The sequence below is a fragment of the Acomys minous genome (genome assembly GCF_964271855.1).
Source record: "Acomys minous genome assembly, chromosome: 10".
Taxonomy (NCBI): domain Eukaryota; kingdom Metazoa; phylum Chordata; class Mammalia; order Rodentia; family Muridae; genus Acomys; species Acomys minous.
Window position 1 is genome coordinate 57,842,936 of NC_140491.1, and position 22,096 is coordinate 57,865,031.

Consider the following 22,096-nt stretch of genomic DNA (forward strand, 5'->3'; position numbering starts at 1 on the left):
TCCCTCTCCCTATCATGTCTCCCCCTCCCCCTTCCCTCTCCCTATCATCTGTCTCCCCCTCCCCCTTCCCTCTCCCTATCATGTCTCCCCCTCCCCCTTCCCTCTCCCTATCATGTCTCCCCCTCCCCCTTCCCTCTCCCTATCATGTCTCCCCCTCCCCCTTCCCTCTCCCTATCATGTCTCCCCCTCCCCCTTCCCTCTCCCTATCATGTCTCCCCCTCCCCCTTCCCTCTCCCTATCATGTCTCCCCCTCCCCCTTCCCTCTCCCTATCATGTCTCCCCCTCCCCCTTCCCTCTCCCTATCATGTCTCCCCCTCCCCCTTCCCTCTCCCTATCATGTCTCCCCCTCCCCCTTCCCTCTCCCTATCATGTCTCCCCCTCCCCCTTCCCTCTCCCTATCATGTCTCCCCCTCCCCCTTCCCTCTCCCTATCATGTCTCCCCCTCCCCCTTCCCTCTCCCTATCATGTCTCCCCCTCCCCCTTCCCTCTCCCTATCATGTCTCCCCCTCCCCCTTCCCTCTCCCTATCATGTCTCCCCCTCCCCCTTCCCTCTCCCTATCATGTCTCCCCCTCCCCCTTCCCTCTCCCTATCATGTCTCCCCCTCCCCCTTCCCTCTCCCTATCATGTCTCCCCCTCCCCCTTCCCTCTCCCTATCATGTCTCCCCCTCCCCCTTCCCTCTCCCTATCATGTCTCCCCCTCCCCCTTCCCTCTCCCTATCATGTCTCCCCCTTCCCACTCCCCTCTCCCTATCATGTCTGTTCCTCCTCTTTCCCTGTCTCCCTCTCTCCCTTCCCCTCTCCCTATTATCTGTCCCCTCCTCCCCTCTTCCCTTCTCACTACCCATCTTCACTACTCTTTCCTTCTCCCCTCCTTCTGTTTGTCTGCTGTTCAGTAAATGCCACAACATGTTCTGTGTGAGAGGGAAGGCTTTAGTTATGCCAGATGATTGCATTCAGATAAGCAACAATCCTAAGAGGTAGGCTTCCTCACTCCCATTTCACATGAGGCTAGATAGGAAGCAGCTTATCTGAGCCACAGAGTTGACAATCTGAAAGTGGTAAAATTCTAACACAGGCAATTTGGTGCCATAGCCAGTATTTGTTGTATTCAAATTACACGGTATCTAGCACCAGTTTCTGGAAATAACTGAATAAACTAGAATATCAGACTCAGATTGTTCCTATGTGTCGGCCTGGGGAAAGGAGAGCAGACTTATTAAGTACTGAGCTCTCCATACTGACACATGGGAGGGCGCATGTGCTAAGTACACAGACATACATGCAAAGACACGGAGGCACAAGACAAAGTGGTGCGTTGCAAGGGATTAAGCTCAGTTTGTTCAGAGTATAGAAGGGAGGTAGAGATGAGTAGATTGGTAGATTAAAGTTCATATAAACCAAGTAGAAAACAAAATGTTTACAGACCATGAAAAGCAGCCTATAACGGCTATAAACAACCCATTTAAAAATTTGGGAAGCCACTGAAATTCAATCAGAATGAAAACTCTGTATTTATGATTTAGAAAGCACCAGCTGCTGTGAGGTAAACCAATGCGTGTTCCTTTCATTTTGGATATTTTATCTGGATGTCCACATATTTCATGTGGAGATCACTGTCCAATCTGCTGGAGTCGGTTCTTTTCTTCTATCTTGCTGGCTTAAGAGTCAAGCTCAGACCATCAGGCTTGATGACAAAGGGATGAGTCCTCTTGCCAGCCCCAAAGCAGTGTTTCTTAAATTTGAGCAGGAAGTATTTTTTCTGAAGAAAACTCTCTTGTATGTCTCAGTGTGTGCTGATACTTTTAGGTACACTGTTAGCAAAGGGTCTACAAATGTATAACAAGATATATACTAAGTATTCTTGCAGCTTTTGGACAGCTACCTGTTTGAAAGAAAGAAAGAAAGAAAGAAAGAAAGAAAGAAAGAAAGAAAGAAAGAAAGAGAAAAAATTAAAAGTATGTGTATATAATAACAAACCAAATTACACTTAAATTAAGCCTATTTTAAAGCAATAGTGTTTTACTTAAAATTGTCACACAGAACCGGGCGTGGTGGCGCACGCCTTTAATCCCAGCACTCGGGAGGCAGAGACAGGCGGATTGCTGTGAGTTCGAGGCCAGCCTGGACTACAAAGTGAGTCCAGGACAGTCAAGGCTACACAGAGAAACCCTGTTTCGAAAAAAAAATCGTCACACAGAGTACACAGTGGTATTATGTTGATGCAGTTTAATTTGATGATGAAAAAGGAAAAATGAGAAACAGTGTTCATGGATTTAAATGGAATCACCTCTAATATTCTCCAAGAGTCATATAAAACTTTTAAATTACATTGTAACTGTTGAACATATTTAGCAGAACTTTGCTTTCTAGGATGTGAAAACCTCAGAAATCAGTTTTAGCTGCTACAGTCACAAGGATTTATATTTTGTCTCTGTGTTAACCTGACTAGCATAACATATTGTGGGGGAGAAAACTGCCACAAACTTGACTGTTTATATTTGCTTTTGAGCTTATGACTCAAAATTACTACAATTCTAATTATTTTAGATCATCATTAAGAAATAAAGACTCCTCCCGTTTTTATGCACCTCTCCTACATTTACAACTGAATAAAAGTTAAGTGAAATTAAGTTGAGAGGGGGGGGGCGGGAACTGTTTCTTGGTTTTGTTCTGTTTTGGTGGTTTTTGCTTATGTGTATGCGAGTTTGCATGTGTGTGGACACACGTGTGTGCAGGTACATGGCATGTGTGTGGACATATTCGTGGAGACCAGAGTTTTAAGTGAGGTGTCTTGCTGAATAGCACTCTACTTATTTTTTGAGGCAGAGCCTCTTCCTGAACTCTCAAACTCATGTAGTTATTATCGGCCACCGTTTGAGTAGGAAGCTCTTCCGTGCCCTTCCATACATACAAACCTAGATCTTAACAGAACCAAATAAACATGAGTCGATTTTTGTTACATATATTTATTAAACATGTTCTAAGACTTTTTTAAAACCGCGATACACACACACACAAGAGAGAGAGACAGAGAGACAGAGAGGATTATTAAAAGAGCTTTCCTTAATATCCTTTCTCTCCCTCTCCCCCTCCCCCTTCTCTCTCTCTCTCTGTCTCTCCCTCCCTCCCTCCCTCCCTCCCTCCCTCCCTCCCTCCCTCCCTCCCTCCCTCCCTCTCTCTCTCTCTCTCTCTCTCTCTCTCTCTCTCTCTCTCTCTCTCTCTCTCTCTCTCTCTCTCCATCCCCACCATGTGGGGGGTGTGTGTGTTTGGTTTTGACAGGGTTTCTCTGTGTAGCCCTGACTGTCCTGGAACTCACTCTGTAGAACAGCCTGGCCTTGAACTCACAGAGATCCTCCTGCCTCTGCCTCCTGAGTGCTGAGATTAGCGCGGTAAGGGGAGGAGAAAGGAAACACAAAAACAAATCAAAACAAAAAAACATACAAACAGAACGCATTCTGGTAGTTTGACCCTCTTGGAGCTACGTAGAAAGCGGCCAAGGAGCGTTTTCCCGGAGGCCCGGAGGCACCGCGGAAACGAAACCGCGTCGGGCTCCGCCCACACGCCGGCTGGCCAATGAGGCGCCGCTCCGGGCCTTCGCGCGCTGGGTGTCATGGCGGCCTGCAGGCGGTGCTGCTCGCGCCTGGGTCTCCGGCCGCAGGGCTTCGGCCCCCTCGGTCCCCTCTGTCCCGTCGGCGGGCCCGGGCGGAGTCGGGCGCTTACGCCTTTGCAGGTGCGAGCGCTGTGGAGCAGCACCGGGTCCCGAGCGGTGACTGTGGACCTGGGACACAGGTAAGGGGCGGTGTGAGTTCGCAGACTTCACGCGGTGTCCTGCCAGCCGCCGCTGGTAGCCAGATCTCGCAGCCTGAGTCTCTTTTAACCCCTCTACCTCAAACCTAAGTTCGAGATTGCCTTTTCTGGACTTGAAGTCCGTCTCCCTGGGCCCTGCCCTTGCCCACGCCGCCCGCTGCCCTTTGCCTTTCCTCCCAGCTCTGTGCAGGACTTCCCCTCTGAGTCTGAGTCTGCCCCTGACATCCTTTCTCTGTATTTTCCGAGACCTCGGGCTCTGAAGTAGAAAACCTATACCACTGCCACCTCGAGGCGATGAGTTGTCAGTAGGTGCCCCAGCTCAATTCGCTGCCGAAAGCGAGGTCAGTGTGAGCCAGAGTTAGGACTGTCATTTTGTTGAATGCCAGCTATATGGTGCACACAGTCGCCTGTAAGCCTGTCGTGAAGGTACGGTGACCTTCATTTTGTAGTTAAGACAACAAAAGGTCAGAAAGGTACATTTCTCAGAGTTAAGAAAGCTGGGGCACCTGCACGCCCCTCCCTCGGAGAGGGGAGAGAAAATGAAAATATTTTAAATTTAAAAAATAAAACATTTTTCTGTGGCGGGCAGCTAGCCCCGCCCTTCCTTGGCGTCCTACTTTTCCCTTCACTGTGTTCTGTTGTTGCTTACTGCATCATCATCTTATTATGTTTTCACAATACTGAGGTAGGCATTCACTCACATTGTTTGACATATTAAACTTCAAACCTGTTCCAAACCCCATATTGCTATCCATGTAGTATGGGTCATCTGTGTTTGGAGATATTTTATACATAGGCTATAGTTTTCTTAGAAACAACCAAAAGCACATGTGCCCCTCCCCAATCCTTTCTGCATTATCAGAATTCATTGAATTCTGGATCCTTCTATTTCCCCATTCTCCCATGCTTCTCTCACCTAACATTATGACAGGCGGATCTGGGTCCTGGGGTCCCTCCTGCTCAAACTATGGCACCAGCCAAGGAAACTATAGGCAGTAAACTTCGAACCCCTACCCAGACCTAGCCGATGGACAGGACATTCTCCACCGTTGAGTGGTGAGTGAGGTCTGACTTTCATACAAACTCTGGGGCCCCATTTCTGACCACGTCCCCTTGATGGGGAGGCCTGGTGGCACTCAGAGGAAGAATAACAGGTAGAATAACAGGTCACAAAGAAGAGACTCAATACCCTATGAGCAGATACAGGGGGAGGAGGTCCCCCTCAGTCACAGACATAGGGGAGGGAAGTAGGGGAGAAGCGGGAAGGAGAGAGGAATGGGAGGATACAAGGGATGGGCTAATAATTGAGATGTAATATGAATAAGTTAATTTAAAAAAAGAATTCATTGAATTCACTGGTTGGCTGTGTCTGATGATTTCTTGGCCCTGTTTTTTCCTCATGGCCTTTCAGTATCAGTTCTGTTAGCCGTTTGCCAGGTGATTCTAATTTCCTTTGGTACAAGCTGGCTGTTAGCAAACAGGGTTTCTTTCAGTCCACCCTCAGACTGCACATTACACCTTGGACAGTAATAATACCTATGTATTTGTATAAATGTAAGTTACAAGGTGACTGCAGAGTTAAAGATGCTGCATAGTTCAGGGACTTGATAAAGACTAGTCTAGAGGCAAAGAGCTCAGACAGATACAGAGACTGCTGCTGGTAGTTCCATTTGCAGAGCTACTGGAGGTCCACAGGGCCAGCCTACAGGGTGAAACTCAGCTGAAGAGCTGAGGGTCAGAGTTGGGTCCAGACAGAAGGACAAACAGGTATGAAGACCTACAATAGTTTGAAGAGGCCATGCCACCCAATGGGGACCTTAGGGACCGCCAGTTCTCTGCCTGTCAGTCCTTTAACGCACAGCAGTTCAATGCCTCCATCACTATTGGCATTGTTAAATGTCTTTCTCTTGGCTCCAGATGAGGGTGCTGCACCGTTCACTGCTTGGCTGTGTCTGATGATTCCTTGGCCCTGTTTTTTCCTCACGGCCTTTCAATATACCCATGTGTTCATACATTATTTCCCAATGTATATGATGTTTACAGGTAATAACATTTTACTTTTAGAACTAAGTGTAGACATCCTTAAGTGTAAGTATACACCTGTGCCTTGTGGGTAGTTGTAGGCAGGAGCTGGTGTGTGCTTGCATGAGACACATCTTGCCTCTCTATTTGGGCTTTTGGTGTCACGTCAAAAAAGGCATTTTCTAATCTGAGTTTATGGAGATTTATTCCTACAGTTTTTTCCTAAGAGTTTTAATTTTTTGCTCTAAAAGAGCCATACCTTAAAGAAATATTGTATATTTTTAGTTTTTATTTTTGTATGGTATATTTGGCTTTCCAGCCTTCTTCACAGCTTTGACTGAGAAAGACTTTTCCCCATCATTAAATTGACAGCAGTGCTGAGCATGAAAGTCTTGTTATTACTATTATCATTACTTTTTTTTTTTTTTTTTTTTTGAGATAGGGTCTCTTTGTGTAGCCTTGGCTGTCCTGGACTCACTGTGTAGACCAGGCTGGCCTCGAACTCACAGCGATCTGCCTGCCTCTGCCTCCCGAGTGCTGGGATTAAAGGCGTGCGCCACCATGCCCGGCTATCATTACATTTTTAAGCCTTCAAAATATTGTTATTTACAAGAAGGTAAAGAGCTTTATTATTTTTAACTTAGCATACACAATACTGTTATATTTCAGAACATGAAAATCTTTGTAGTCAATATTCAAAAGTTTATTTTTTTCTAGAAAGTAATAGAATTTTTAAAAAGTATTTTAATGGGGGAAGAGGAAAGTTTATGTGTCGGGGATAATGAGAGATGGGAGCTAACAGATAGGAACCCTGTCTTCTCCCTGAGTACTCTCCTCCAGATGAATCCTCTGCCTCGGCTCCCATCATCTTTAACCTGCACCTAAATCTCCTTTGTGTTTTGATGATCATAAATCTTGGTGCTTATGATTTTTTTTTCTGAAGGGGGAACTTATGATGATGGAGAGCCTTTCATTCTTTCTTTCCTCTAGATTCGCAAATCATTTTTACTAAGCAAAGACTTGTACTAGTGTCATTTTGAATTAAATTTTTATTTTTAAACAGAAAATTAGAAATATCCTCTGGAAAACTGGCAAGATTTGCAGATGGCAGTGCTGTGGTGCAGGTAAGAAACTAGTCATCATAATGGTATTGGGGCCTAGTTCAGACACTGCTACAGGTATAGCTAGTGTCAGAGCTGTGCTAGCTCATCAGAGTCAGTGGTGTATATCCTAAATGACCTTTAAGTTTTCTTCCAAATGTTAAGCCTTAGTGTAGCCTATTAACAAATCTGCTATGTCTTTTTAGAAAAAGTGTTTTCACTATTTTTTTTATAGTAATTCTTGGAATTTTTTTCTTTATAGTCTAAATTTCCTCTTAAGGAATAAAAAATATGATTCAATTCATTGATATGTGTGAAACCATCAGTGAATATTCTAACCCTGGGCTTGGTCAAATAGAAAGGATCAAGACTGGGCTGGTTGTAATCACAGGAAGTGAGGTCTGTTGTTGGGCCAGGCTTGGGGGTGCAAGCAGTTAAACCCAGTGCTCTGGACCTCTGCTGGCGGAAGAAGTAGTTCTCTGTGAGTCTGAAGTCTACATAGTAAATTCCAGACAACCAGGGCTATATAATTATTTCAAAAAAGACAAAGACAAAGATTTCTCATTGAGTTTACTTGGAGTGGGGTTTCATTCAGTGCCTGTTTACACACTAATGTCTGATTTCAAAGAAATTTACTGGTATTTTTGTGTGTGTTCAACCAAGTCAGGTGATACTGCAGTAATGGTCACAGCAGTCAGTAAAACAAAACCTTCACCGTCCCAATTTATGCCATTGGTGGTAAGTATTTGCTTATTTACCTGAGCCCTAGAATAGTGTATGTGTAGAATTTGTTACAAGTTCTGAAGTTCAAATTAAGCTGTACACAAAGGCTGGCGCTTGGGTGTTTGAGCCTGTGTGTTAGGAGGGTGAACTGATGGCTAAGAGGACTTACTCCAGAACACCTAGCTTGATGAGGTTGGTGGGAGCATGAGAGTACTTTGGTGTTAAGGAAGCAATGAATTCATTGTTTTTGGGGGGGGGGGGTTTCTTTCCATTTGAGTCTGTATAAAGTGAAGAATTGATTAGGATTTTTTTGTCTTTCTAATATGATAAACAAAAGGCATTGTGTTTCACAGGGTTGATGCACAGGAAGGCGGGGGCAGGGGCATGGACAGGAACTATTTGACTTGCTCAGTGTAAGCTACCGTAGAAAGTGGGGGGACAAGGCAGTCACCTGACTGCTAAGTGAAGGGCTTTGTTTCATCAGTTGGCTGAAGGTTTCTATACTCTTCTTCCCCTGAGAGGTGTAAGAGAATGCTAAAAGCAAATAAAGACAACCTGTAGTCTAGAATATGTTGTTAGCAACCTCAGGAAAATTCGTGCTTATGTAGCAGTTCTTGGGATATACCTTGTTACCCCAAAAAGGTACCTTAATTCTTCATTGCTACCTCAGGTAGACTACAGACAGAAGGCTGCTGCAGCAGGTCGAATCCCCACAAACTACCTTAGAAGGGAGATTGGCTCTTCTGACAAAGAAATTCTTACAAGTCGAATAATAGGTAAGACATTAGTAGAGGCGCTTCTCCATTGTGCCAGTGTTCACTTCCTCGGTGTCTGCTAAGCTTCCTTTCCTTGTGTGACTCGCTGGATATTATTCACTATCTGTTCCTTCACTCAGATGTATGCTTCAGGGGAGGAAAAGCCTGTGTCTTCATTGCCAGATCCCTATAGCTAGTATCCTGCCTGGTCAAGAGGCATTCAGTAAATTGAAAGAATCTATTGAACATGTGAATTCCATGCCCATGTCTGTTAAATTTATCCCTTATGGTTTTTCATTTTTATGTTCAACTTAATAATTCCTAAAAGCATTGTATTTATCAGCTATTGAAGTATACCTATCATCTTCCAAGTCTTTTTTTGTGAAGGAAGAGGCATGAGTGTGTGTGTGTGTGTGTGTGTGTGTGTGTGTGTGTGTGTGTGTGTGTGTTGTGGTGGTGGTGGTGAGGAAACCTGGGGCTATTCACATGACAGGCAAGCCCTATACTTAGTTACATCAGCCTTCCTAATGACCCTCCAAATCTTTGACAACTACAAATACTGTGGGATTGTTTATAGCTTATAGTTTCCCTATGCAATAATTGCTAGTTTGTATTTATGTACTCAGATACGATGATGAAGAAATCTGTTCCTTTTGTCTCCTGTTGGTCTTGAGTGTCCTCCTCTGCCTTGTTGGGTAGTCATCTGCATTGATGAGAGTGATGTTTTAGTGCTTTTCTTAACACATGGTCTTTTGTTTGTGTCTGTGACATACTCAGCAGCTATTGTATTAGCTCAGTAGTTTTTCATTCTAAAGCAGCTCTGCCAGGGCCTTTTAATAGCTTTTCCTTTGTTTTGACAGATCGCTCAATTCGACCCCTCTTTCCAGCTGGCTATTTTTATGATACTCAGGTAAATTATGCTTGGGTTTGTTACCAGATATTATACTTTTAAATTATTCAATTTCTGTAATTCTTTCTAGAGAAAGAATTTTGATGCTACCTATGCATTCTATTTTAAATCATTTTAAAAGGCAGTACTTTGAAAACCATATGCGATTGGTGTTATTTTGAGCTGACACCTGAATTATGAGTAGAAGTAAGTGACTGTTGGGAACTCTCTAGGAAGACTGAATGAGGATGTAGAAAGCCTGCAATAAGAAATAAATGAGTGTACGTAAGGATGGTTAGTTGTGGGTGGTGGCCAGATGAGGTGGCTGCACTTCGGAGTAGCCTCACTAGGTCAATCAACATAACTAATAGTTTTTGTTTAGTAAACAAGACAGAAATCTCTATAGCTCAAGTGCCGAGGTTAGAGCAAGCAGTGAGTGGGCCATCATGACTAACCTTTTTTATAACATCTTTATTTCCAGGCCTTCTGAACTTCTGATACATTTTAATACTTTTTGAATATTCTTTTCTTCCCTCGTGGTGATTATGCTTTACTTAGCATACTTAGGGAACCATTTGACTTAGCTGCACTAAGTAGGTATACCTTTGAGAGAATATCAGAGCCTCAAGAAAATTGTTCTTTTAAGAATTTAGCACAGGTACATCATTGCAATGTAAACTGATAATAATGCAAATACATAGCTAATATTTACAAAACCCCTTAGGAACCCCTTAGGAACGTGCCATATTTTTCCTCTCTAAAGATGAAGAAACAGAACCGGGGATGTAGCTTGGTAGTAAAAGCAAAGCCCTAGGTTCAACAGTGCCTGGTAGCCACTCATGCCATGTATCACTTTAAAAAAAGGAAACTCAAGTTTTAAATGTCTAGTGTCAAGGATTTAGTTAAATAATAGCTAACTCTAAGGGATTTGGATATTGGTCATATAGTTCTTACATTTTAGGCCAAAATGCTGACTATCATCCTCCATGTTGTCTATATGTCTCACTTGTCTCCTTTACTGCCAGGTGCTTTGTAATCTGCTAGCAGTAGATGGCGCCAACGAACCTGATATCCTAGCAATTAATGGTGGTAAGTATAAGAACACCAACTAAAATTATCCCTGCTGACTTTAAAACAATGAAATGTTGTAATTTCAGTTTTTTATTTTTCTCTTTTTTAAAGCTTCTGTAGCCCTCTCCTTATCAGATATCCCTTGGAATGGACCTATTGGTAAGTTACAATTTGAAAGTGTGAGCCACTGTTTATTTTAGTAGTGATGAGCATGTTATTGGAGCTGATTTGTTACTTCGTGGGAAGTTGAACTAGATAGCATTGTAAGATTTCTTGCAGGTCTTTGAGGCATTTTCATCCTTGCTTTAGGTTTTGTTATCAGTAACCAACTCTTTTGCAGTGTTAGTGATTTTTATGGCTTCTTAGTTCCCTCTGTATTTGGTATCTTTTCTTTCTTTACAGTAGGGAATTAGCAGAGTAAATACACTTTCAAGGTAAAACCACCATGTTGTAACTTATAATCCTTGTAAGTTGTAACCGTGCAGTCTGTGAATGATTAAAGTTTGTAATGATGAAGTATCTTCAGAGCGAGCAGTGGGCTAAGCACCAATGGAGAAAGGCCATCTGAGTACTAGCAATAGAAAGATAAAGGAAAGGCACAGATATTTATCTACAAACAGTACTATTACAATGGCCCAGACAAGGTGCTTAGAAAATGACACAGAGGCCAGGTTGTCATGTGGAGCTTCCCAGCGTAGCCAGTGTGTCAGTAAACCATTAGTGCGGGCGTTTGCTCTGGGCAGAGTAGTCTGGACAGAGAGAAGAGCAAGAACATAAGCAGGAGTGCCAAAGGTGGTTGACTAGAGTGAGTCAGAGCATCCCACTGAGCCAAAAAAGCAAGATGGGCTGGGGGCTTTCCGGGCCTGACTGTAACAACTGGAGAGACAGAGATGTCATTCTGTTGTCAGAAAGACAGTGGTTTGAAGTCATTACTATAATAAATAACTGTGAAAATTGCAAATTTTAATTAAACAGTTGCCAACATTTTAATGTTTTAGGAGCCGTACGATTAGGAATGATTGATGGAGAATGTGTTGTTAACCCAACAAGGAAAGAAATGTCTTCTAGTACTTTAAATTTAGTGGTTGCCGGAGCACCTAAAAGCCAAATTGGTAAATAATGGAAATGCATTCATTCTGGATTTTACTTGCAAGTTGTACTTTCTTCTTTTGTTATTTGTATCTTTGTTTTTCATTTTAAAATACTACATTGATGAAGGTTCTAAGACAGTAACTATCATCTTTCTTTCTCTAACTAGTCATGTTGGAAGCCTCTGCAGAAAACATTCTACAGCAGGACTTTTGCCATGCTGTAAAAGTTGGGGTTAAGTATACCCAGCAAATAATTCAAGGCATCCAGCAGTTGGTCAAAGAAATCGGTGTTGCCAAGAGGACACCCCAGAAGATATTTACTCCTTCCCCAGAGATTGTGAAATACACCCATAAGTAAGAACACCTGAGCAGCTGGGACGTTGTCACTAGGTTAAGTTTCCTCTGAGGAAATGCATTTGTATTGCTTCACATGCAGCGCCTTCCTGCTTTAGGTCACTGCTGTGACAGGATAATCACCGTTACAGCACGAACTTAGTCCAAGACAAAAGTTTAAGTCATAAGTGAAAAGGAGAGACATTTGTTGTTTAAAAACCAGATCCTTTATCTCTCACTGTCCAGAGAAACAGAAATAAAGCATGATATTTGAATATCTAGGAAACCCATGGATTTCTCAAAAAGAAATGGGTTTGAACCAGCCCTGTGCCCAGTGCTGAGACAGTGCCTGGCAATGCTTAGAACAAACAGGGAGGCACCAAGTAAACAGGAGTGAATCTAAGTTGGGATTAAATGAGGAAGTCGGGTCCAGTGCCATGTGAGCGATTGCCTGAAAGATGAAAAGAAATCTGTTCTGTGTAATTAAGCACATTAGCAGTGACACGAAGCAACATTTAATCTTAGTGACATACATATTATTTAATTTGTAGTTCATTGCTATTTAATAACTTGTTTCAGTTATAAAAACTTCAGAGTTCAAATATTGTTAACATTTATTTTATACTTAATAGACTCACGATGGAGAAACTCTATGCAGTTTTTACGGATTATGAACATGATAAAGTAGGTATACCTTAGGTTTTATTTGAAGATGACTTTTGTCGTAACTCATACAATTTCGTTTGTGCATATTAGTCCTATTTGTCTTGAAGAAAACTGTCTGGCCAGGTTTAGGGATGTGGCTCAGTGGTAGATCAGTTGTCCAGCATTCATGAGGCCCTGCAGCACTACAATAAGTAAATAAATCTCTAAAAAAACATTGAAAAAAGTGATTTTTCCTTTGAGAGCTCATACCCATACTCCCAATTGTGCTTGCTTCCCTTCCAGCGCCTTTCTTGTTAATTCTAATCCTCTACCTCCAACTGGACTTTTCTTTATAAAGTTAAGTCAACGCCTACCTGTTTGCTTTCCTATTCTTAATACACATTTTAAGGAAATGTGAAAATAAGCACTTGAATTTATTAAATCAGGTTTTAATCTTTCAGAAATGTTACTGTTTTTATAGTGCACTATTTATGGAACATTGAAACTAGAACTGTGAATGTCGTGTTTATACACTAACGTCAATGATGTTTTAGATTTCCAGAGATGAAGCTATTAACAAGATAAGATTAGATACAGAGGAACAACTAAAGGGTAATTTTTTTTTTCATCTTTCAGTGTTAAGACCTTGAAAACCTGTTATTCTCATTTCTAAATTTGTAATGATGACAGATGAGGAGTGACTGTCACGTTAACGTCTAGAAGTGTGGCTAACACTTTGCTTGAGTAGGCACCTAGGAAACAATGAATGTAAAATTTTACTGTCTTATCCGCTTTAGGATCTTTAGGTGCTAGTCCTGTAGCCTGTCATTTGAAAACCTAAAAATAGGGCTGGAGAGATGGCTCAGAGGTTAAGAGCACTGGCTGCTCTTCCGAAGGTCCTGAGTTCAATACCAGCAACCACATGGTGGCTCACAACAGTCTATAATGAGATCTGGTGCCCTCTTCTGGCCTGCAGGTGTAAATGCAGGCAAAATACTGTAAGATAGGTAGATAGATAGATAGATAGATAGATAGATAGATAGATAGATAGAAAGAAAGAAAGAACCAATGCTGTCTGGTTTATGGAGAGTAAATGTGCATCTCTGTACCTGGCACATAGTCATCATTCAGCATGATGCTGTTGTTATTCTTAACACTGTCTGGAACCACGAGGGGTGGGTTGTTAGATTAACTCTCCATAACCACTAAATGGCATCTTCCTGAATAACATCACTTTTATAATGTGAGTATGAGGGAAGCTTGACCTAAAGTTCTTGTTAATGTTATCACTGATACCCTCTTGGGAAGAGTTTATCAGATTTTACAATAAAAATCCTGCTGGTTCCAGATAATGCTATTGCCTGTAGTTATCTTCAAAAGTTTAGGTTTTGTTTTTTTGTTTTTAATTCCTTTTTATCAAGAATAAGAAATTATAGTCAGCAAAGTAGCTCAGCAGGTGACAGCTTGCTGAACAAGCCTGGAAACCTGAGTTTGATCAGGCTTAAAAAAAAAAAAAATCTAAATTCCTACAACTGGCTTAAGAGCATTTGATTTATTTGCTTTGCCTGAAGACTGTGTTCCACCAGCTCCCTTGGCTTGTTCCTGCCATAATTGACTTGATGCTGTGAATTTTGGAAAACTTATATTCCAAAAGGATAAAACCAAAGGATAAAACCTTTGTTTTTATTTGTCTCTTTTCTATAGAAAAATTTCCAGAGGTTGACCAATTTGAAATAATAGAATCCTTCAATGTTGTTGCAAAGGAGGTTTTCAGAAGTATTATTTTGAATGAATACAAAAGGTAAATATATCTTCCTGTGGTAGAGTTGAATAGATGCTATGCCTGCAAGTTGCCTTTAAAGCAGCAGCCTGCTTCATGGAGGGAACTGGTTTCTATCGAAGAGTAAGGACTAATGTACATTCTGTAATGAGCACCTGTTGTGGAGTACGTGGACTGTGTGGCTGTGGCTCACTCTCCTGGTGTGCAAGCCACACCTCCAGACACTGATGCTGTGGGGCTTAGAGTGGAACCCAAGCATTTATGTTACATGTTGCTGTAGGTAGCTGGGGATTAGAAATTAATGGTGGAGATAAAGAGGTCTAGTTTTTCTGACTTCCCACTTTACTTTACTACTTTACTACAGGTGTGACGGGCGAGATTTGACTTCACTTAGGAATATAAGCTGTGAGGTAGATTTGTTTAAAACACTTCATGGATCAGCATTATTTCAGAGAGGACAAACACAGGTAACATATTTGGAAGTTATTTAATTATATCTGCTATGTAGATGCTGTAAATTTGGTGTGTGTGGGGGGAGGGGAGGCGTCCTTGTCAGGGAATCTCTTTTGTTGTTTACAACTACATTTGCCAGGAAAGCTGGCCTGTGGGTTTCTGGTGATTCTACTGTCTCTGCCCCCATCTCTCCATAGGTGCACCAGAATCATACATGCACACATACTACAGTGCCCAACTTTTTTTTTTTTTTTAACAGAGTCACTGGTGTTTTGCTGTGATATCAACAAGTGTAGTGTATCACTATGTAGTGTAGGCTGCTCTGGAATTCATGAGCCTCCTGCCTTTGTCTTCTGAGTGCCTTTGGCATACATCACTTTGCGGAGCCCTAATGTTCACTAATATAATTTAAGTACTGTTAAGACATAATTTAATGCAGTAAAGTATACATTTTTAACATAAATGGGATTCTTGTGTGTGGTTTTTTTGTTGGTTTCTGGACTCCCACTATGTAGTGTGGGGTGGCCTGGAGGCTCACTGTGCAGCACAGGTTGGCCTCAAACTTGTGTTCCTCTTGCCTCATTTTTCTGAGTGTACTGCTTAGCCTGGTGCCTAAAATGTATGGTTAGATATGTTTAAATTATATGCCGTATTTAAAAGGACATATTGGTACAGGGCCATAGCTCAGTGCTGGGGACTTACCGTGTGAGAAGCCCTGGGTTCAGTCCCGAGCACCACAAACAGAAAACTCACAAACATGATAATAAACCTTCAGTCAGCTCCAAAAGTATCCTCAGGTCTCTGTAGCTCCTTCTGCTCTCTCCTCTCTCCAGGACACTGCTTTTGTTGCTGTAAGTGCGTTTCTTTTTCCGGGGCTATTAGGTATTTTCATTTTTGTTTTAATATTAGAAGCACAAAATTAAGTTACTTACTCTCCCTGTGTTAGGGTGTATTGTCATTATTCATCCATTCATGATCCTTGTGTGCTTTCTACATGTACTGTGATCCTGTCATACTCTTCTTCTTTACATAGATACCTGTTTTCTGGTATTTGCATTTGTTCCAACATTCACTTGTTCATTTACTCTATATGTACCCATTGCCTCTATATGGTAGAATGTTTGATGCCTTGTTTTCTTACATTAGTAACACTTAGTTTCACTAACCTGATAAGCACAAAATAGTATCTTATTGCTTTAGTATGCATTTCCCTGCTTCCTGGTGAGACTCTCCTTTCATAATAGCCAGTGGATAGGATCACTGTGTGAGCCACACCCAGGATGGCTGCACACACCTGTTTTCATGCCCATCATTTCACCTAGAGGTTGTGATTTGAGACACTAGTTCAGGACAACTTTTGTCTTTCTGTCCAGATTTTTGGATCACTTTTGGGTTGACTTATTTTCTATTTTTGACATTGTTTATAGTACTGTACCTGTTACTCTGCATTAATTTCTTAGATATTTTGGACATTAATCCTTTTAGAAACAAACCACACTTCATATACATGACTTCATCTTTATCTGCATTTCAACTTTATTATAGTAGCTTTCTGAGTATATAGAATAAGCCTAAAATCTTGAGTGCTGATGTGGTTAATCTCCTTTTTACTTTTTATTGAGCCTCACTCCTTATTCCCAGAGGTACAAAATTATTATTATCTTTCTACTAGCTTTCTAGTATTAACAGTTAATATATATTAGAATATACTCCTGCATATGGTATGTAGTGAAACCAGTTCACTAATCATTTATTTTTACCACTTATTTTCAATAACAACTTATATTCAAAGTTTATAAGTATATTTTTAAACTATACTCTCTTCACTATTTTGTACATTTTTTCTTTGTCAATATCATTTTCATTATCAAGCCTTTGGGGGTACACTTTAATGTCTATGAAATACATCTTCACTGTTTACATACCCTCCCCACAAAACTATTTTAGCTTTTCAGGTACATTGGTTCCTTCATTTGAATGTTAGAAGTATATCAGTTTCAAACAGTCTTTTCAAAATTACATTGGAATTGCACTGAATTTGAGAAGGAAATGTTGTTTTTACAGTTTAAATTAGTGATTACAGCAAATACAGTGTCACTTACCTTTGATTCGTTTCCTGAAGCATTAAAGATATGTCCATTTAGATGTCCTGGATACTTCTGTTACCTCTTCTCACAGTTTCTGCCTTTTAACTGGAGCACATGATCAATTTATACTTAATTTAATGACTAATACGATGGGGGAGACATTGCTTTTGTTTCCTTTGAGCACTTAATGATGTAGCATTTCTTGTTCTTTATTTTTTTTATCTGATAAGGGCACATTGAAATCATTCCTGTATATTATTTATTTTACTTATGTGAGTGCTGTCAGAATGTGTTCTTTATCTTTGGATTTCAGCCTATGACTTTGAAAAGGGTGGTTTTCTTAGAGTATGTCATACTTAGGATTTCAAGCTTGAGTCTACAAATGTATCTTTTAATTAAGTCTGAGGTTTTTAGCCATTATTCTTTCAAATATATTTTCCTCTCTTCTCTCCTGGAATTGCAAGTGCATGCGCCAGTCTCTTTCATGTTATCCTACAGGAACCTGTGGATATGTTCTCTTCAGAGTGGGTGACTTCCTTTTCCTTTACTTTCATCATCATCTTCCCTTTCTCCCATGCTTAAGATTGACCCCAGCCCATACACGTTAAGTGCTGCCAATGAGCTTTCTGTAACCTCTGGACCATCTGTACCCATCTGTTTTGTGTTCTCTGACTTGTGTATGTTCGGTATCCTCGGTTGTAATCTATAGCTGTCAATAATGTTTGACTGTTAATCCAGATTTCAGCTGTAGATCATTCTCTATCCTCATCTTTTCTGTTGAGAATGTTGCCTAGTTGCTGCGGATGCTGAACCCTGTGAATGATGCATTGTTGAACCACTAGGCTTTGTTTTAAATCTACACAGATTAACTTTCTTTTAAACAGACAGGGTTTGGGGTTTTGTTTTGGTTTTTTTGTTTTGTTTTGTTTGTACGTTTCATTTTGTGGGGTGGCTTTGTTTTGTTTTCACTGAACCTATGATCAGGCTTCCTTTATGGAGTAACATTGTTTTTATTACTCTTTCCTCCTCTCTCCCTCAGCACTACTAGTGAGCCATACTTAAGCCTTTTGGATTGCTGAGTATTTCAGAGTGAATAATGTACTTACTATAATAACTGCCATGGAGACATTGTGTAGTATGTATTTATATATTACACCTTTTTTTAAAGAAGAGATACATTTGCCAGATATTTTAGTTTGGGGCTGGGCGTGTGGCTGTGTAGAAACAAAGGCTTAGTATTCAAGCCCTCAGTTCAGTCCCCAACACACACACACACACACACCACAAAACAACCAATTACCAAATGAATAGACCAAAAAATTACATATGTATGTGTGTAAACTCATATAAACACACATATTTCCTTTTCGTTTTAAACTGTTAATATTTTAAAACTTAAAAAATAATTTTTTTCTTTTAGGTACTCTGTACTGTTACATTTGATTCATTAGAATCGAGTATTAAGTCAGATCAAATTATAACAGCTATAAAGTAAGTTATATTTTGTATTCTTTCACTAAATAGTCTTTTGTATGTGTCCTAATACTTTATTCTACTCTCATCATTAGCAAACTTTTTGTTTTGGTTTGGTTTTGGTTTTTTGTTTGTTTGTTGTTTTGTTTTGTTTTTTGTTTTTTGTTTCTTCAAAACAGGGTTTCTCTGTGTAGCACAGGCTGTCCTGGGCTCACTTTGTAGGCCAGGCCGGCCTCGAACTCACAGAGATTCACCTGCCTTTGCCTTCCAAGTGCAGGGATTACAAGCGTGCTCTACCTTGCCTGGCTTATTAGCAAACTCTTAGAGGGAATTGCTATTCTGTTTGTTCTTTTGATAAGGCCTCACTCGGTAGCCCAGGCTAGCCTCAGGTTCTTAGCAGTGATCCTGCTTCAACCTCCTGAGTACTGAACTATAGATGTGAGCCGCCATAGCGACTTCATTATTACTTTTATAGCCTGTATAGCACACTTCATTTTTATGAATTGAAGAGAATGCTTTACTGTTGATGAGCCCTATGTTCTTAGTTTGGAACACACTTAGAAAGCATCTGTTCTGTAATGTGATTACATTTAGTTATACCCTTGGAAATATTCCCCAGGATCAACTTCTTAGGTGATCTTTCATAAATTTTGGATTACAAAAAAGAAAAGAAAATATATGAGTGAAGTCCTGGGTACTAAAAATAAGCCAGGGACTATTATTGGAAAAACTCTGTCTAGTCTTAAATGATACTATAATTTTATACTCAGAAATACTTGGTTTTCCTCCTGTTCCTAAAACCTCTGTTCATCTATTGAAAATAATGTCTCCACCAGCCCCACAGGGAACTGGAGGGCATCCTAGACACGTGAGACCCTGCCTCTAAAAAGCAACAACAAAAGACTGTTTTGTTTGTTTGTTGAAGGAAAACTGTTAAGTCAACCTAAATTCAGCTGTAAGTCCCAGCTGTAGGAAGCCGTCTCTCAGCCCTCACGGGGCTGAAGCAGGAGCATTGCCTACCTGAGGGGTTTGAGACCAACCTGGACAGCACGGCAAGAGACTCTCAAAAAGAGAAAGACAGATTCCTATTCATCCTCTGTTCTTCAAGTTTTATTTTTTCAACCAATTCTTATTAGTACTCAGTTGTTTTTCTAAAATCATAATAAGTTATTTTAGTGGTTTATAGAAGTAAATTTGTTTATGTCCTAATAATGGTTTTAATATCATTCTTTTTCCTTGTAGTGGGGTAAAAGATAAAAATTTCATGCTGCACTATGAGGTAAGATAAATTTTCTCCCCAAAATTTTTATTGTAAAACTTTTTTAGGATACAGCCAAATTAAAAGAACTTGATAGTGAACCCCCATGTGCCCACTTCCTCCGTCTTCCCATTAACATTTTATCATGTATCTGCTAAAGCTGATTTGGTTATCATTTTATTGCATAGAGAAGAGATTTAGATGAGTAGCCTTCCAGTCAATACCTCCTCGTTCCCAGAACCCATGAGATGGTTTATGACTGGCCCTCACTCCAGACCCGGCTCCTTCTGGTTCCACAGACACCAGGCAGGCACACATGCACACAGACACCAGGCACACGTGCACACAGACACCAGGCACATGTGCACACAGACATACATGCAGGCAAAACACTTTTACAAACGAAATAAAAATAAGTTAACTCTTTAAATGAGATACATTTCCATAACCATTTCCTACCCTCTGATCTACTTACACAATACAAATAGCTAATTTTACTAATATGATACATACTTTGGATGTTTTCAGACACCTTCCAAATAAATAGATACATAGACAGACAGACAGATAATATACTTGTTATAACCAAAAGTGGGATTCTCTTGTACTGTAATTTAGTTTATTGTTTTGGTAATATATCTGAAGCCCTTCCATGTCACTTATGTGTATGTGTGTGTGTTGTTTTCAAGTTTCCTCCTTATGCAACCAATGAAATTGGCAAAGTGACCGGTGTGAATAGAAGAGAACTTGGGCATGGTGAGTACAGTTCCAAGCGTGGACGCTATTCTTAGAGACTTCAGTGCATCTTGTTTATTGTTCTCTGTTGTGATTTAGGTGCTCTTGCCGAGAAAGCTCTGTGCCCTGTTATTCCCAAAGATTTTCCCTTTACCATAAGAGTTACATCTGAAGTCCTCGAATCAAATGGTATGGTACTGCAGTATTTCTTTCCTGGTAGAAAAGACTATAACTTTTCTTTTTTTTAATTTATTTACCTTCATGTTCACTGGTGTTTTGTCTGCATGTATGTCTATGTGAGAGTGTCAGATGTTGGAGTTAACAGACGGTTGTAAGCTGCCATGTGGTGCTGGGACTTGAATCCAGGTCCTCTGGAAGAGCAATTGGTGCCTGTAACCACTGAGCCATCTCTCCAGCCCCCATCTTAACTTTATTAAGGTTATATTATGTAATGTTTACTACTCAGAGTCCCCAGCCTCCTGCAGGAGAGAACACGTTAAAGTGGTCATACCCTTGTCTTGACTCTGATCTTAGTTATTACTGAGCTATGTGAAAACACTCTAGAACAGTATTTCTCTTGTTGCATGTATTATAGTACATCTAATTTGGGTTATTATTTGTTTTGGGTTTTTTGTTTTGTTTTGTTTTGTTTACACACAAGCAACAGAGCAAACTAAGCTTCGAGAGAGTAGCAGCCAAAACAGATGGATCCATCAAACAGATCAGAGATGAGTAATAAGTGGACACCAAGAGAGATACAGGGCTAAAAGGCCAAAATTAAATAGAATAAGTTAGTTCATGCGTCAAGACTAGGTACTGTCACTGAGGCACACGGGGCACACAATTCTTCAGGGGCTAGCAGTCACAGTGGTCACAGATATTAAGGCAACAGCAAAATTATCTCAGAATCTAAGTTGAGGACTTTTCTGTTGTCCACTAATTGGAACTGGACTTCTGGTCCAATAAAAGAGCTAGGGCTCCTATATTTGCACCTTCTGATTAAAGCAACAGAAATACTGGTAGGCCTTCTGGGTTCTCTTGGGCTCAGAAAGCTCGGCAGCAAATCTGCACAACAGAATTGTTTGTAATAATGAGAATCCAATAAATTCCTCAATGGAGAAACTAAACTTACTTCAGTTAATTTAAATTTAGTAGCCACATGTTGGCTAGTGGCTGCCATATTGTACTATGTAGCCATCTACTTTGTAACTTAGGAGAGAATGACTTAAAGACTCTGACATGTTTTATTTTATTGTTAATGTACTGGTGTGGCGGTGGAAGGTGGCAGAGACTTGTGTGTACAGACACACAGAGGCCAGAGGAGAAAACTCAGGTATCCTGCTCTATCACTTTCTACCTTATTCCTTTGATATAGTGATTCCCACTGAGCCTGGAGCTAGGCTGATGGCCAAGCAAGTACCTCGTGACACTGGGGTCTGTGTACATCTGGCCACGCACCCAGCCTTCTTTTTTTTCCCAAATGGGTGCTAGGAATTCAGACTCAGGTTCTCATACTTGCAAAGCAAACATTCCTACCCACTGAGTCACCTCTCAACCCCTTAAGCGATTTTACAAAGAAGGAAGAAGAGACTATTGGCTATTTATGTTCAAGTGTTATATTTATAAGAAAAGAAGCAACACTCGCTGTTTTCTACATTTTAAGAAATCAATATATTACAACAGAAGTGGTTCTTCCTTTTCCTTTTTCTTTTTTTCCAATAGGGTCGTCTTCTATGGCATCTGCATGTGGTGGAAGTTTGGCATTAATGGATGCAGGTAAAAGAATTATGACTCAAAACTGATAAACACACACACACACACACACACACACACACACACACACACACTTCATTAGTACGGAATATAAGATTTG

General features: G+C 40.7%; 1 protein-coding gene across 1 annotated transcript in view; it reads left to right on the plus strand.

The window, feature by feature from the left end:
- The first annotated feature begins 3,567 nt into the window (after nucleotides 1-3,567).
- The window catches only part of PNPT1 (polyribonucleotide nucleotidyltransferase 1), a 30,670-nt gene continuing 12,141 nt past the window's right edge, over nucleotides 3,568-22,096 (plus strand). Inside the window, exons 1-18 of the mRNA XM_084798087.1 lie at nucleotides 3,568-3,790; nucleotides 6,894-6,954; nucleotides 7,594-7,668; nucleotides 8,324-8,429; nucleotides 9,269-9,318; nucleotides 10,323-10,386; nucleotides 10,480-10,527; nucleotides 11,367-11,480; nucleotides 11,627-11,813; nucleotides 12,425-12,476; nucleotides 12,992-13,049; nucleotides 14,142-14,238; nucleotides 14,582-14,684; nucleotides 18,178-18,248; nucleotides 19,473-19,509; nucleotides 20,178-20,244; nucleotides 20,323-20,412; nucleotides 21,946-21,999. Of these exons, the coding sequence (XP_084654213.1) occupies nucleotides 3,612-3,790; nucleotides 6,894-6,954; nucleotides 7,594-7,668; nucleotides 8,324-8,429; nucleotides 9,269-9,318; nucleotides 10,323-10,386; nucleotides 10,480-10,527; nucleotides 11,367-11,480; nucleotides 11,627-11,813; nucleotides 12,425-12,476; nucleotides 12,992-13,049; nucleotides 14,142-14,238; nucleotides 14,582-14,684; nucleotides 18,178-18,248; nucleotides 19,473-19,509; nucleotides 20,178-20,244; nucleotides 20,323-20,412; nucleotides 21,946-21,999 (1,513 nt within the window). The 5' untranslated portion in view covers nucleotides 3,568-3,611. The remainder of the gene's footprint in view (nucleotides 3,791-6,893; nucleotides 6,955-7,593; nucleotides 7,669-8,323; nucleotides 8,430-9,268; nucleotides 9,319-10,322; nucleotides 10,387-10,479; nucleotides 10,528-11,366; nucleotides 11,481-11,626; nucleotides 11,814-12,424; nucleotides 12,477-12,991; nucleotides 13,050-14,141; nucleotides 14,239-14,581; nucleotides 14,685-18,177; nucleotides 18,249-19,472; nucleotides 19,510-20,177; nucleotides 20,245-20,322; nucleotides 20,413-21,945; nucleotides 22,000-22,096) is intronic.